Raw genomic sequence first — 16,369 nt, 5'->3', positions numbered from 1 at the left:
AATGGGTCACCTCTCACCGTCTGCCCCATAGAGGACCTCGCCAGCCCCACTCCCGACCCAGAGACCAGCCAGCCACCATCACGCCGCACGGAGCCAGAGCCCACCGCAGCCGCAGAGCCCGAGCCATCCACTGTCAGGGAACAGGATCTCGAGAGCACGACTGACCAGGTGTGTGAGCCGGCAACACCGTGCATCGTGGGAGTCCTCGTGGAGATCGAGGGCGTGGAGGAAAGCCCTGCCCACACTCCTGCGACTGAGGGTGAGCTGTATACAGTCTCTGAAAGTCATATGGAGCAAGTTCTGGATCTGATGGACTGGTCTACGGAGGTAATCCCTAATATTCCTGTTTCCCCGCTGGTTCCGTCCAGCCCTGATTCCCCTGTATACCCTCTCAGTCTCCCACTCCTACCTCCTCCAGTCATTTCCTCTGCTCCATTTCCGCTGGTTCCGCCCAGCCCTGAGTTTTCTGTTTCTCCGCTGGTTCCGCCCAGCCCTGAGTTTTCTGTTTCTCCGCTGGTTACGCCCAGCCCTGAATCTTCTGTTTCTCCGCTGGTTACGCCCAGCCCTGAGTTTTCTGTTTCTCCGCTGGTTACGCCCAGCCCTGAGTTTTCTGTTTCTCCGCTGGTTACGCCCAGCCCTGAATTTTCTGTTTCTCCGCTGGTTACGCCCAGCCCTGAGTTTTCTGTTTCTCCGCTGGTTACGCCCAGCCCTGAGTTTTCTGTTTCTCCGCTGGCTCCGCCCAGCTCTGAATCTTCTGTGTCTCCGCTGGTTCCGCCCAGCTCTGAATCTTCTGTGTCTCCGCTGGTTCCACCCAGCTCTGAATCTTCTGTGTCTCCGCTGGTTCCGCCCAGCTCTGAATCTTCTGTGTCTCCGCTGGTTCCGCCCAGCTCTGAATCTTCTGTGTCTCCTGTATTCCCTCCCAGCCTCCCTCTCCCGCCTCCTCTCAAACCTGCTGGTCCCTCTACTCCTCTTTCGCTGGTTCCGTCCAGTCCTGATCCTCCTGTCCTTCCTCCCATCCTTCTCCTCTCTCCTCCTCCTAGACCAGCCAGTTCCTCGCCATCCCTTCTGGTGCCAGTCAGTCCCGCAGCTCACCCTCAGTCCGCGCCATCGGGGCGCGGTGGTTCGCCGCTGGACTGCCAGTCTCCAGCTCCGCCTTGGCGTGTTAAGGCCCTGTCTCCGCCTCCAGCCTCCGAGCCCTGGACTCCTCCTCGGTCCTTCGACCCAGCGGCTCCGCCTTGGCTCTTAGCTCCCTCGTCTCCACCGTGGCCTGTCATCCCACCTGCTCCACCGGGCTCCCTCGTCCCTCCGGCTCCACCTTGGTCAGTCGTCGACCATCCGCCGCCTCGGGACTCCACTCCTCTGGTTCCACCTCGTCACTCCATCCCTCCGGCTCTGTCAGGCTCCTCCTTCCCTCCGGTTCCACCTCCATCCTCGGTCGCTCCGGCTCCACATCGGTCTGCCAGGACCCTGCCTCCGCCTTGGTCGCCTGAGCCTTCTGCTCCACCTAGGCCCTCCGGAACCTCGACGTCCCCCTGGCTCTGCGGCTGTGCTGCTCCATCTTGCGCTCCTCACCCACCGGTGCAGTCTCCGCCTGTCGGCCCCCTGGTGTCGTCGACCCTTCCTTCACCATGGCTCCTCCCGCCGTCGACTCCACCTTGGATCTCCGTCCTGGCTGGTCTCTGGTGGACCATCTGGCTCCTCCTGCTCCTGTCTCCTCCCTGGCTCCTTCCTCCGTCTCCTCCCTGGCTCCTCCTTCTGTGGTCCCTGTCTGCTGGCCCCCTCCTGGAAGTCCGTCCTCCACCGGAACCTCCTCCCAAGTTCCCACCTACGCCTCCCCCTGTTGTTTCTACGGTGCGAGGACGCACCTACCGGGAGGGGGGAGTACTGTCACACACCTGGACTCATTTAATGTGTTTTTGCCCGTGACCCAGTTTCTGTCTTTCCGTGTTTGATTAGTTCCCAGGTGTGTCCATTATCTTCCTCATGTGTTCCATGTCCCTGTTAATTTAATGATTCCATCCACCTGTGTTTCCCCAATTATCTGTTGTACATAAGCCTTGTCCCTTCAGTTCTGTTTTGTCGGGTCTTCTCACTTGTGATCATTTGCTACTTACGTGTGTCTACCTCTGTGCTCCATGTTGGATATCCCCTGTGTTGGATATATTAAAAACCTTATTCCGTTTATCCTCGACTCCGTATTCCTTCAGGCAGCGTAAAACCGTGACAAATAGGATAAGACACAGCCGCCTGTATTTTATGAAAAAAAAAACGCTAAAAAGAAAATAAGGGTAAAAAGCAATACAAAACAAATAATATGCCGGTTATGTTTTCATTCCTTTTCTCTCTAACTGAATGCAATGTTATTTTCGGCCTCATTATTTATTAATAACATTAACAGTGAAACATGCATCTAACTCCGGCAGGTGGGGTGGATGGAGCTTAGTATAATAAAATCAGAAAAATGCATGTTAAGAAAGAATTGTAGATAAGCATTTACAAAACTGTCAAAGTTTATTTAAAAATAAAGCAATTCATGAATTATTTTCTTGTACTCATTTATTTAGCCTACAAATTAAAATGATAAAAATAACTTATATATTATTATACAGGTTATGCATAAGAATCTTTTATCCAAAACAATTTACAACAGAGGAAAAAATTACTCCAGAGTTAGTCACAATGCCAGGTTTATTGTACAATAATAATCAGTTGCTATTATAAGATTATTCCTTTATTATTATTAAACCTATTCCACATAATAATAGTCAATAAAACTGTATGTTAACAGGAGCTTGCTACATGAATCCGTGAGTACGGTTTACGGTGGGAACGGATTGCGAAAGTGTGCGCACGGATTATGAATTTGTGGGTACGGATTCAAAAACCGAGGGTACGGTTTACAAAAACTGAGCGCACGGATTGGAAATTCGTGGGCACGATTTGTTAAACCAAGGTAACAGTTTATGAATTCGTGAGTACGGTTTATAAACGGAAGTTTTTCATGCCAACAATGTTAATAAAATGATCAAATGCATTCAGTGGCACTCATAATTTGTTATTTTTACCGGAAAAAAAATGGCTAGTGGAAATTCTGATTGGCTGGTAACTTTAGAAAGTTACCAGCCACATTGGCTGGTGATCAAAAAAGTTAATTTAGAACCCTGCAGACAGTTAATATTGTTTGGCATATTGTAACTTTTTAATATATTTGGTATGTGTAATTTGTAATTTGGTGTGTTGTAATGTGATATGTGAGTTTAATGTTATGTGCTGGCCTTTTCATGGTTGTCCAAGATTAATTTCCCTGAAATGGGAAAATAAAGTATATTCTATTCTGTTCTATTCTATTCTATTCTGCTCAATTACATGGATACACTACATACCATATTCATCATACTGCATATGCCATAACATCAATTGCTTCCAGTATGAATGCAGAATGCAGTCTATACTGTGTAAATTGCATTTACATGCCTTAATAATATTTTTATGCAGGTTTTAATACAAAAACATAGTTGTATTTATATTATTTTATATGATCCCTCAAAAAAAGTTAAAATAAAAACCGTTTAATTCAGAAATAATAGCAAAGTCACAGCAGTCAGCTCAGTTCACACAAAAATGAAAACCTTTCTGTAAATTGACAAGCTAAAGTTGACACCTTTTGTCTCAATGATGAACTGCCACTCTGTATAGTCTTGGTATAGTGAGTTTAGGAAATTTCGCTTGTCTTTTATTTGTGGGTTTGGAGAATTCTCTTCTGCTCAATGATCCTGATAAAACCTTCTCCAATCCCAAACGCAGGGTAGAGGGGTTCAGTGAAAGTGGTCTGGAATGTGTAAAGAAGAGTCATTGTGTCAGAGACGCTGTAGAAGGACAGAGTTCCTGCTCTGTGATCCAGATACACTCCTATTCTAGAGGAATGGAAAGGAGAGAGACGGACTTGTTTATCATCATGTCTGACATAGAAATCCTGATAACATTGGGTCAGTCTCCAGGACTTGTTATTAAACCCAAGTCGGCAGTCATTAATTTTTCCTTTACGACTAATTCCTCTGTAGGAAACTGCTACAGACCAGTCGTTCCCACTGCACTCAACCTCCCAGTAACAGCGACCGCACAAACCCTTTATACACAGGACATGGGAATATACATCGAATCGCTCTGGGTGATCAGGATATTGCTGGACTTCATTTGAATCTGATGCTTTTCTGTTGCCTTCAGACAGTTTGAGATTTTTGTTCACAGTGTTTGGATCCAGGTGAAGTTGACAGAAATCTGATGAAGATGAAGGAAAAAATAAATATTCATATTAAGTGCTGTGCCTCCCACCCCAGCCTTCCGCAAAAAATGTCAACTTTTAATAGTTTACAACAGCAATAAACTGACAAATTATATTTTTCAATAGGTAATATACATAAATAATACATATTATTTACTATCATTCTGCAATAGTGTCAGGAAACACTGTATAAAATAAAACTCAACTTACACTGCAAAAACTCATTTGGGGTTTCAGGTTTTGGAGGCTCTGCAACATGGACCTTTGACACTACAGATAAGGTAAGAAAGACAATCAAATGCATTATTTTCTAAATTAAATCTAAGACAGCATGAATAAATCAGCCTATATTTAATTAAAAAGCTTTTTGATTTATTTTATTTTTTTTTTTTATACCTTCTCTGGATATTCTGGCTGTTTGTTGTTGACAGACGTCCTCCAAAACTTCTCTGAATGCTGAGATTGAAATGTTTTTAAAAGACAGTTGAGTTTGTTGAGTGAAGCTGGGAACGTTTTCCAGTGTGGGTAAAAAACACACAGACGGACAGCTCTGAAATAATTCAGACAGATTTATATATTTTTCAAAACATAACAAGCATGGGACACTGGTGTTTTATTTCATAGATTCTCAACCTTTCTTCATCATTACCTTCAGACAATGGATCTGATCATCAGTAATCAGAAGTTTCTCAATCTCTGCTTGTGTTTTTCTGAGTTCAGTCAGCTCTTGAACAAGATGTTTGTGAAGTTTCTCTGCTCGATCTATCTCAGTCTTCTCCTGATCTCTGATCTGCTCTTTAATCTCAGAGCGTTTCTTCTCCAGAGAGCAGATGAGCTCAGTGAAGACCTTCTCAATGTCCTCCACGGCCTCTTCTGCTGAACTCTGACAAAAGGCAAAAAGAACACCATGAATTGTTTTTCACTACTTTTATAAAAATTATTAGCTTTTCTTTTTTAGTTTAAAGGCCACTGTTCACTGTCTACCTTTGTTGAATTCAAAATAGCTTGTATTTTAAACAAACTTTAGTCTTTAATAAAATGAAAGAACACTTAAAGAAACATACTTTGAGGAACTTCACAGCTTCATTGAGATCTTGTTGACCTCTCTCACGCTCCTCGATTAGCTTTTGACATTCAGCCTTTTTCTCCATTAACTCTTTCTGAGGATGTTAAGATACAAAAATGTATTAAAAAATAGGCAAAAATAAACATAACACCTTTGCTTTCTGGTAAAAGTTGAATCAAATTGATAGCATATAAATATATCCAGTACAAACATAATAACTGTTATTTACAATATTATTATTAAATTATTTGTATTTTCAAAAAATCATTGATTTATAAATATATACCTTTTTACTAGTCCATTCTGAATCCACAGACACCACTCTGTGGCCATCATGGTTATCAATCATACACAAATAACAGATGCATTGATCATCATCCTGACAGAAAATATCCAGAGGTTTTTTATGACTGAGGCAGATGTTCTCCTGAATGTTTCTGGAGGCTTGGACTAGTTTATGCTTCATAAACGCAGGAGATTGATAGTGAAGCTGCAGGTGAGTTTGACAGAAGGAGGCCAAGCACTGCAGACAGGTCTTTACAGCTCTGCTCTTCTCTGTAGTGCAAACATCACACTCCACAGCAGCCGTTTGTAGAGACGTCTTCTGCAGCGTCTCCATCATCTCCGCTATCAGAGTGTTCTTCTTCAGGAGAGGTCTCTGACTGAAGCTCTCTCTGCATTGGGGACAGCTGTACTGCGGCTCCTGCTCCTTCTGCTCCCAGCAGTCAGTAATACAGCTCATACAGTAACTGTGTCCACAGGGAATCGTCACCGGCTCCTTCAGCCGATCCAAACACACTGAACAGATGAACTGATCCTCATACCGACTCGCTGCAGATTCAGCCATTTCTTTGCAGATACTTTATAACTCTAATACAAACTGCTCTGCTAGAAGTAAATCATTAAAGAAAGAGTACATAAATCCACATGTAAATCATTAATGAAAAAGCACGTCTAATCTACAAGTTGCTTACAGTTTTGTGTATTTAACAATAATAAGAAATCCTTCACTTTTAACCAAAAGAATAAACATGCATCATACAGACTAACATATAATTATCGAGCATAGAATAATAATTTAATGCTCTTTTTACCGCAAGCAAAAAATGGGTAAAATTATTATTTAATGATTCTATGAAGTTCTTACCTGCTTTGACAGAAAAGAAAAGTAAATATTTGCTCCTCTACAGCTTCAGCCAAACTAGATCAGTGAGGATCCCGAGCAGAAGCTCGTGTAGCAGGGAAAAGGTTTTGTTTCTCTGGAATCCACACACTTCCTGGTTTTCAGTTTGCAGATGTGTTCATGTTGCGAGAGAGAAAGTTAAGTTCATATTGTGTTTATGAGACCGTGACTTTGCAGTTTTGTTGCTCCTCCCTCTGTACTTTGCTCAGAATCATATGAATATTTCAACACTATTAATCAGACTACTTGAATAATGTGTCTAATAACAGTAAAAAAAAAAAATCATTGTTTTAACTGGATTAACACACTTCCAGCCATCTGTGTGTAAAATGATTAATTAATATACTGATGATTTTTGGCATAAAATAAAGATCAATAATTTTGACCCATACAATGTTTTTTTCTACTGCTACAAATATACTCTTGCAACGTAAGACTTAAAGTTTTGTGGTCCAGTTTGAAATCAAATTAATCTTTTTAAACACAAATGCAAAATTTAATTTGGTTTTATTTGATCAAGTTCATTACATTTCTAATGATGCATTTAGCCAAGGAAAAACATATAAATTATTTTTCAATTAAACACAAAAACCTACTACAGTACACACTGACAAGATGAGTTTTTTTGTTTAAATGCAGCTCTTTTATAAAGTTTCACAGTGTCAACTGTTTGTCAACCCCATCAGAAAATGTAGTTATGAAACACTTAAAAAAAAAAAGTGAATTCAAAGTTAACCATTATCCTGAGAAAAGTTATGCAAAATTTTAAACAATGTTGACTATTTAAGTTTAGAATTAGGCTTATTATAAGAAGGTCCAGATCAAATATCTACTGCATTTATTACATGAGTGATGCACAAAATATGATTATTTTCCCAACAATGTGAGATGGAAATATATAGTCAACAAGATTCTGCAGCTGGCCATTTTCTTCACTTCTTCTGACACTGCGGCCTGATAATAAACTGATGCAGTAAATAACAACCTTGCTGAAGAGGACACACACACACACACACACACACACGCACGCACGCACGCACGCACACACACACACACACACACACACACACACACACACACACACACACACACACACACACACACACACACAGCCACTTCAAAATCTGATTTCAGAAAATGTAATGATAAACTGCAATTTTTTCTTCTGCTTAATTTAAGAGTTTTAAGTGAGTGTTCTTTAGGCCTCTTCATTACTTATGCTTAATAAGAAATTTTATGCCTTTTGTTCAGGCCAAACTAGATTTTGATTAAATGCATACATTTTTACATACTTACTTTAAGAATTCAAAATCTAAATTGTAATCAACGGTCTACCTAAGCTCTCCTCTGCTCTGCTCTATGATCCTGACAGATGAATTACTATCAGTATAAAATGCAGGGTAGAGGGGTTCAGTGAATGTGGTCTGGACTCTGTGTAGGAGAGTCATTGTGTCAGAGACGCTGTAGAAGGACAGAGTTCCTGCTCTGTGATCCAGATACACTCCTATTCTAGAGGAGAGGAGAGCAGGGATTGAGACTTCTTTCTCGTCATGACTGAAATAGTTGTGGGAAAATCTCCAGGATATTTTATTTGAGCCAAGTTTACAGGCCCCACTGTTTCCTTTACGAACAAATCCTTTGTAACAAACTGCTACAGCCCAGTAATTACCACTGCACTCAACCTCCCAGTAACAGCGACCGCACAAACCCTCTCTACACATGATGTAGGGAGATGTATCAAATCGCTCTGGGTGATCAGGATATTGCTGGACTACTTTTGAACATGATATTTTCCTGTTATCTTCTGACAGTTTGAGGTTTTTGTGTGCAGTGTTTAGATCCAGGTGAAGTTGACAGAAATCTGAGAAGGAGGAATGGACAAAAACATATACTGAACAAAATTCACTTTGTTTCCAAAATGGTCACATTGTAACTGATCATTTAAACTGATATTTATCAACTGATGAGTGTTTGCTCTACTTACACTGCAAAAAATCATCTGGAGTCTTTGGCTCTAGAGGCTTTACGACATGAACACATGACACTAAAGAGACAGCAAGAAACACACTTGTGTTTAACTCAGTGGTTTAATCCTATCATTACACAGATATGCATCTTTTAAAAAATAAATCAGCTGATTTGCAAAAAAGGCCTATGAATACCTAATGTAATGATGCTGAGTTCCAAAATATATATAATATATAAATATATAAATCCATCATGTCCAGTTTTTTCACAATGCACTTAACCAAAGCAGTCAAAAGTTTCATATAATTAAACAAAGGAGTGCAAAATATGTTTAAATACTCCATTTAATGTCAAAGAACTTTACATCGAATCAAGCTTATAAATAAATAATGTTTTTCGAAATCTTTTGAAATGTATTTAATGAATCTTTGAATGTAGCAAAAATCTCATGTAAGGATTCTTGCTGTCTGTGGGAGGGTCAGAGAGCGCTCGGATTTCATCACAGATATCTTAATTTGTGTTCTGAAGATGAACCAAAGTCTTACAGGTTTAGAACGACATGAATTAATTAATGACAGAATTTTCATTTTTGGGTGAACTATCCCTTTATAATAGTTGTAAACTGCTCAGGGGATAAAGAGAATCATGTCTTTGTGGTGTTTTTTTCTGGAGATTAATGGATTACATATCTTCACTTTACAAATGGATGTAAAAAAAAAAAACAGATTCTATGAAATGTATCATATTTTTTGAGAAACTGTGACATGCTCAATCAAAACATCTACAATTCTTGGAATCAGTACGCCCAAAATTAGTAAGAAACTTCTAGATTTCATTCATGACTGACAATACAACATATTAAAACATTCAAACCTTCTTGAGATATTCTGGCTGTTTGTTGTTGACAGACGTCCTCCAAAACTTCTCTGAATGCTGAGATTGAAATGTCTTTAAAAGACAGATGAGTGTGTTGAATGAAGCTGGGAACGTCTTCCAATGTGGGTAAAACACACACAGACTGACAGCTCTGAAATGAGAAATGAATAATTTAGACTTAATAATTCAGACAGACATCCAAAATATATATTTTTCAAAACATAACAAGCATAGGACACTGGAGTTTTATTTCATAGATTCTCAACCTTTCTTCATCATTACCTTCAGAAAATGGATCTGATCATCAGTAATCAGAAGTTTCTCAATCTCTGCTTGTGTTTTTCTGAGTTCAGTCAGCTCTTGATCCAGATGTTTGTGAAGTTTCTCTGCTCGATCTATCTCAGTCTTCTCCTGATCTCTGATCTGCTCTTTAATCTCAGAGCGTTTCTTCTCCAGAGAGCAGATGAGCTCAGTGAAGACCTTCTCAATGTCCTCCACGGCCTCTTCTGCTGAACTCTGACAAAAGGCAAAAAGAACACCATGAATTGTTTTTCAATACTTTTATAAAAATTATTAGCTTTTCTTTTTTAGTTTAAAGGGCACTGGTCACCATCTACCTTTGTTGAATTCAAAATAGCTGTGTTTTAAACAAACTAGTCTTTAATAAAATGAAAGAACACTTAAAGAAACATACTTTTAGGAACTTCACAGCTTCATTGAGATCTTGCTGGCCTCTCTCACGCTCCTCGATTAGCTTTTGACATTCAGCCTTTTTCTCCATTAACTCTTTCTGAGGATGTTAAGATATAAAAATTAATAAAACAATAGTAAAAAATAGACATAATACCTTTCCTTTCTGGTAAAGGGGTTTAACAAGTTGAATCAAAATTACAGCATATAAATATATCCAATACAAACATAATAACTGTTATTTACATTATTTTTAATACAATATTTGCATTTTCTAAAAATCATTGATATATAAATGTATACCTTTTTATTAGTCCATTCTGAATCCACAGACACCACTCTGTGGCCATCATGGTTATCGATCATACACAAATAACAGATGCATTGATCATCATCCTGACAGAAAATATCCAGAGGTTTTTTATGACTGAGGCAGATGTTCTCCTGAATGTTTCTGGAGGCTTGGACTAGTTTGTGCTTCATAAACGCAGGAGATTGATAGTGAGGCTGCAGGTGAGTTTGACAGAAGGAGGCCAAGCACTGCAGACAGGTCTTTACAGCTCTGCTCTTCTCTGTAGTGCAAACATCACAGTCCACAGCAGCCGTTTGTAGAGACGTCTTCTGCAGCGTCTCCATCATCTCCGCTATCAGAGTGTTCTTCTTCAGGAGAGGTCTCTGACTGAAGCTCTCTCTGCATTGGGGACAGCTGTACTGCGGCTCCTGCTCCTTCTGCTCCCAGCAGTCAGTAATACAGCTCATACAGTAACTGTGTCCACAGGGAATCGTCACCGGCTCCTTCAGCCGATCCAAACACACTGAACAGATGAACTGATCCTCATACCGACTCGCTGCAGATTCAGCCATTTCTTTGCAGATACTTTATACCTTTAATAGAAACTGCTCTGCTAGAAGTAAATCAATAAAGAAAGAGAACATAAATCCACATGTAAATCATTAATGAAAAAGCATGTCTAATCTACAAGTTGCTTACAGTTTTGTGTATTAAACAATAATACGAAATGCTTCACTTTTAACCAAAAGAATAAACATGCACCATACACACTAACATATAATTATCGAGCATAGAATAATAATTTAATGCTCTTTTTACCGCAAGCAAAAAGACATGGGTAAAATTAATATTTAAGGATTCTATGAAGTTCTTACCTGCTTTGACAGAAAAGAAAAGTAAATATTTGCTCCTCTACAGCTTCAGCCAAACTAGATCAGTGAGGATCCTTAAGCAGAAGCTCGTGTAGCAGGGAAAAGGTTTCGTTTCTCTGGAATCCACACACTTCCGGGTTTTCAGTGTTCAGATGTGTTGATGTTGAGAGAGAGAAAGTAAAGATCGTATTGTGTTTGTGAGAACGTGACTTGGCAGTTTCGTAGCTCCTCCCTCTGTACTTTGCTCAGAATCATATGTATATTTCAACACTAATAATCAGACTACTTGAATAATGTGTCTAATAACAGATAAAAAAAAAAAAATCTTTGTTTTAACAGCATTAACACACTTTCAGCCATCTCTGTGTAGAATGACTAAATCAATTATAATTTCATGTTGGTTGGACAATCACACTGGCATCAAACCTGCCGGTGTCCTGACATTTTATCCTACCCTGTCAGATTTTCCTACACGGGTTTACTGCGCACGCGCACATCAATATCGCGTCCTTTGTCTCATGCTAAACGACGATATTTAATGTATCTGCATTACTGTAAGGGTAGGTTTAGGGCTGGGGTAGGTGTAGACTTTAATAAAAACGCAATCTTATTGGTAGAAAATAATATTTATTGTTGGTTTCCTGTAACTGTATCCCTTTTAGCTACAACCGCGAATATAACACATAATTACTGTATTTGCAGTACTGTAAGGGTATGATTAGGGTTGTGGTAGGTATAGACATTAATAAACCATAACTTTACAGTAGAATTTTCGTTGTGGAATTGTACTACCCACTGTTTTGGTGGGAGGTAGGAAAATCTGACAGCATAGGATAAATCGACAGAACACCTGTAATAATTTCTGATTTAAATAAATTAATGCTTTTTGATTCTGATTAGAGCAGATATTTATTCAGTTGCTGTGAAGAAGCGCAACAGAAATTTTGACAATCTGGAATCTGAGGGTGCAAAATAAATAAATAAATAAAAAAATTCTAACTAATGAAAAAAATTGTAGGCCTATTTAGAGTTGTCCAAATGATTTTGTTAGCAATACATATTACTAATCAAAAATGAAGTTTTGATATATGCATGGTAGGAAATTTATTTCATGGAACATGATCTTTATTTAATATACTGATGATTTTTGGCATAAAATAAAATTTTGACCCATACAATGTTTTTTTTTTCTATTGCTACAAATATACTCTTGCAACTTAAAGACTTAAGGTTTTGTGGTCCAGGGTCACATATTTCAAGTTTGAAATCAAATTAATCTTTTTAAACACAAATGCAATATTTAATTTGGTTTTATTTGATCAAGTTCATTACATTTCTAATGATGCATTTAGCCAAGGAAAAACATATAATTATTTTTCAATTAAACACACAAACCTACTACAGTACACAGATTTTTTGTTTAAATGCATCTCTTTTATAAAGTTTCACAGTGTCAACTGTTTTTCGAAACCATCAGAAAACATAGTTATGTAACACTTAAAAAAAAAGTGAATTCAAGCTAACCGTTGTCCTGAGACAAGTTATTGAAATTTTTAAACAATATTGAATAGTAAGGTTTAGAATTAGTCTTATTATAACAAGGTCCTTTTAGTAGCTGTAGATAAACCAAATATCTACTGCATTTATTAAATGTGTGATGCGCAAAATATGATTATTTTCTCAACAATATGAGATGTAAATATTTAGTCGACAAGATTCTGCAGCTGGACATTTTCTTCACTTCTTACACTGCGGTCTGATAATAAACTGATGCAGTAAATAACAACCTTGCTGAAGAGAACACACACACACACACACACACGCACATGCACGCACGCACACACACACGCACACATGCACGCACACCAATGTAAAATCTGATTTCAGAAAATGTAATGATAAACTGCATTTTTTTCTTCAGTCTAATTTAAGAGTTTTAAGTGAGTGTTCTTTAGGCCTCTTCATTGTTTAAACTTAGTAAGAAATGTCATGCCTTTTGTATATCCAAACTACAAACTACATTTTGATTTAAATGCATTCATTTTTACATACTTATTTTAAGAATTCAAAATCTAAATTGTAATCAACGGTCTACCTCAGCTCTCCTCTGCTCTGCTCTATGATCCTGACAGATGATTTACTATCAGTATAAAATGCAGGGTAGAGGGGTTCAGTGAATGTGGTCTGGACTCTGTGTAGGAGAGTCATTGTGCCAGAGACGCTGTAGAAGGACAGAGTTCCTGCTCTGTGATCCAGATACACTCCTATTCTAGAGTCAGCAGGGATTTGAACCTGTGCTTTATCATGCAAGAAGCAGAAATTCTGTAGATAAAAGCCCAATCTCCAAGATATTTTGTTCAAGCCAAGTTTATATTCATCATTGTTTCCTTTACGAACAAATCCTTTGTAACAAACTGCTACAGCCCAGTTGTTCCCACTGCACTCAACCTCCCAGTAACAGCGACCGCACAAACCCTCTCTACACATGATGTATGGAAACGAGTCAAATCGCTCTGGGTGATCAGGATATTGCTGAACTACATTTGAACATGATATTTTCCTGTTATCTTTTGACAGTTTGAGGTTTTTTTGTGCAGTGTTTAGATCCAGGTGAAGTTGACATAAATCTGAGAAGGACAAAAACAAAGGAATGCAAGTGTTAAGAGTTTGCATCAATAGTCTCACAATGAGCATAAATACTGTTATATTTTAGGTGATTTTAACATACATCTCTTAAAAACTAAATTTGATACTCCTACTGCAGATTTCCTAAATATTCTTTATTCTAGTTATTATTTTCCTTTTATTCATAAACCTACAAGAGTTAAAGAACATTCTGCAATGTTAATTGATAATATTTAAACAAAGTAAAGGAATTAAATCTGGTGTTTTATGTTCAGACTTGTCTGATAATTTTCCTGTATTTCACTATTCTTAAAATAGGGTTAATAGAGTTAAATTATCAAAAGAAATACAACAAAAGAGAATTATGAGTAAGTGAAATATTTCTAAATTTAAAGATTTGATTTCTAGTACCTCTTGGGATGATCTGTTTAAGGAATATGATGCTTATAGAGCATATCGACAATTTATGACTGTTATTAGTTCTAGTTTAATAATTGCTTTTCAGTCAATAGTTCTGCAAAGAAATACAGTAAGGACTTTAATAAGTCTGGGTTTACAGTCAGTTTATGGAAAATGTTAATGATAAAGATTAAACTTCAGTAAATATGTTTTAAATCCCACTCCTCTCACCCATGGTGTTTATAAATCTTACAGAAATAAATATAACCATTCTATTAGATCTGCAAAAAAGCAATACATTGTTGAAAATTTTAAGAAATGCTCAAATGATATTGTATCTACATGGAAAGTCAGTTGCTGCAAAGAGAAAATACTAACTCGGAGTTACCTTCATACTTTGTGGATGGTGAAAATTCTTTTAATGTTCCATTTGACGTAGCTCAAAAATGTAATGTTTTTTGTTAATGTTGGCCATAAATTATAGCTAATAATATCCCTACTGGTAGTGGTGTACCCCTTGATTACGTATCAGGAAACTTTCCTATTATTTCTATTTTTAAGCCACCTGAAATTCAGGAGATAAGTGAAATTATTGATGAATTAAAATTATCTCCAACTGGTCATGATAATATTGCAGCCATATTTTTTTCTTTCTTTGAAAACATGTATTGTACCAGAGGATTTAAAAATTGTACCAGAGGATTTAAAGTTATTCCTCGGTTTAAAGCAGATGATCCACAATGTTTTAATAACTATAGACCTATATCTATTTTGCCATGTTTCTCAACAATTTTAGAAAAAAATATAAACAGATTATTTTTAACTTAGACTCAAATACTATTCTTTATAAACATCAATATGGATTCTGAAAAAAAACACTCTACTTATATGGCTTTGCTACATCTGAGTGAAAAGGTTACCCTTGCACTTGAAAATAAAGAATTTGTTTGTGGTATTTCTTTGGACCTATCAAAAGCTTTTGATACAGTTAAACATAATATTTCATGGAAAAAGTTGTATAAATATGATTTTCGTGATTTTACTTATAAATGGTTGATGAACTAAATTTTTAATAGAAGACAGTTTGTTTGTTTTAAGGGTTGCTATTCTAGCAAAGCAAGTCTATTCTGTGGGGTTCCTCAGGGGTCCCTACTTGGACCATTACTATTTCTTATTTAAATAAATGACCTGTCGAATGTTTCAGATATTCTTTCACACACAACCTCAGTTAAACGATTAAGAATGCAAATGATGGTCTAATTGCTTATGATAATTGGTTTAATTTAAACAAAATATCTTTAAATATAAAAAATCTAATTTTATCATCTTTAGTGGAAAAAAATACCCTAAGGATTTATCAAAAATTATTATGAAGTCTATTGAGGTGCCTTGAGTGTCTACTGCCAAATTTTTTGGAGCGTTTGTTGATGAGACTTTGAATTGGAAAGAACAAGCTGAATACGTGAGCACAAAAAAAAAAAAAAAAAATCTACTGGTATAATAAGGAGGGTTAAGCATCTTGTTACTACAGAGTGTCTTCTTGCGCTTTATTATAGTTTAATTTATCCGTATCTTTCATATTGTGATATTGTTTGGGCGATTACTTTTCCTTCTATTCTTCGAAAAGAAAATTGTTCTTCAGATGCGTTTTGTTAGGATTGCAACCCCTAATGAAACAAATATACTCAATCTGCTTCTTTATTTCATAAGCTTCAGGTTCTTCCCATTTATGATATTAATATTTTTCAAATATGTGTTTTTATGTATAAGATATATTCAAGTGCGGGTAACTTTCCAGAGCAATTTAGAATATATGAAAAAAGTAAATTCACTGTTATTTGACTCATCAATTTTCAAATTTTCATTTTAAAGTTCTCACTTGTGGAGGTCAAAACTTGATTAGATTTAGGGGTATTAAATGATGGAATGATTTATCTTATTAAGCAAAAAAAGATCCTCTTTAATATGTTATAAAAGATGTATAAAATATCATTTAAATGCTGCACTACAATAATCTAGCTTGTCTTTTTAAGTATTTCATGTAATTTGTAGCTATTAGCATTTATATAGTTGTTTTTGAAATGTACTTTTTTTTCTTTTAGTTCCATGAGTTTGT

At 37.3% G+C, this 16,369-nt stretch overlaps 3 protein-coding genes across 7 annotated transcripts in view; all 3 read right to left on the bottom strand.

Annotated features, from left to right (window-relative positions):
• The window catches only part of LOC127972959 (tripartite motif-containing protein 16), a 60,012-nt gene that overhangs the window by 29,141 nt on the left and 14,502 nt on the right, over window positions 1-16,369 (bottom strand). The window lies entirely within an intron of this gene.
• LOC127972957 (E3 ubiquitin/ISG15 ligase TRIM25) lies at window positions 2,590-13,318 on the bottom strand. Of its 4 annotated transcripts, XM_052576992.1 has the most exons (8): window positions 13,017-13,318; window positions 6,496-7,516; window positions 5,635-6,236; window positions 5,347-5,442; window positions 4,932-5,165; window positions 4,679-4,832; window positions 4,493-4,552; window positions 2,590-4,278 (listed from the first exon to the last, which is right to left on the bottom strand). In XM_052576992.1, the coding sequence occupies exons 3-8, from the start codon at window positions 6,193-6,195 to the stop codon at window positions 3,734-3,736; spliced, it is 1,650 nt and encodes a 549-aa protein (XP_052432952.1). In that variant the 5' UTR covers window positions 6,196-6,236; window positions 6,496-7,516; window positions 13,017-13,318; the 3' UTR covers window positions 2,590-3,733. The 4 variants fall into 4 exon arrangements, with proteins under 4 accessions (XP_052432952.1, XP_052432954.1, XP_052432953.1 ...); XM_052576994.1 differs by lacking the exons at window positions 6,496-7,516; window positions 13,017-13,318 and adding an exon at window positions 11,233-11,364 and having other exon boundaries at window positions 2,874-4,278; window positions 5,635-6,233; XM_052576993.1 differs by lacking the exon at window positions 13,017-13,318 and having other exon boundaries at window positions 2,874-4,278; window positions 5,635-6,233; window positions 6,496-6,602.
• LOC127972960 (E3 ubiquitin/ISG15 ligase TRIM25-like) lies at window positions 7,513-11,374 on the bottom strand. The gene is made up of 7 exons (XM_052576999.1): window positions 11,233-11,374; window positions 10,369-10,970; window positions 10,070-10,165; window positions 9,658-9,891; window positions 9,373-9,526; window positions 8,516-8,575; window positions 7,513-8,392 (listed from the first exon to the last, which is right to left on the bottom strand). Exons 2-7 carry the CDS (start codon window positions 10,927-10,929, stop codon window positions 7,863-7,865), a joined length of 1,635 nt encoding a protein of 544 aa, XP_052432959.1. The 5' UTR covers window positions 10,930-10,970; window positions 11,233-11,374; the 3' UTR covers window positions 7,513-7,862.

This window comes from Carassius gibelio, chromosome B15 (assembly GCF_023724105.1).
Source record: "Carassius gibelio isolate Cgi1373 ecotype wild population from Czech Republic chromosome B15, carGib1.2-hapl.c, whole genome shotgun sequence".
NCBI lineage: Eukaryota > Metazoa > Chordata > Actinopteri > Cypriniformes > Cyprinidae > Carassius > Carassius gibelio.
The sequence above is the reverse complement of the archived record's forward strand: the minus strand, read 5'-3'. Positions and strand labels throughout refer to the sequence as shown.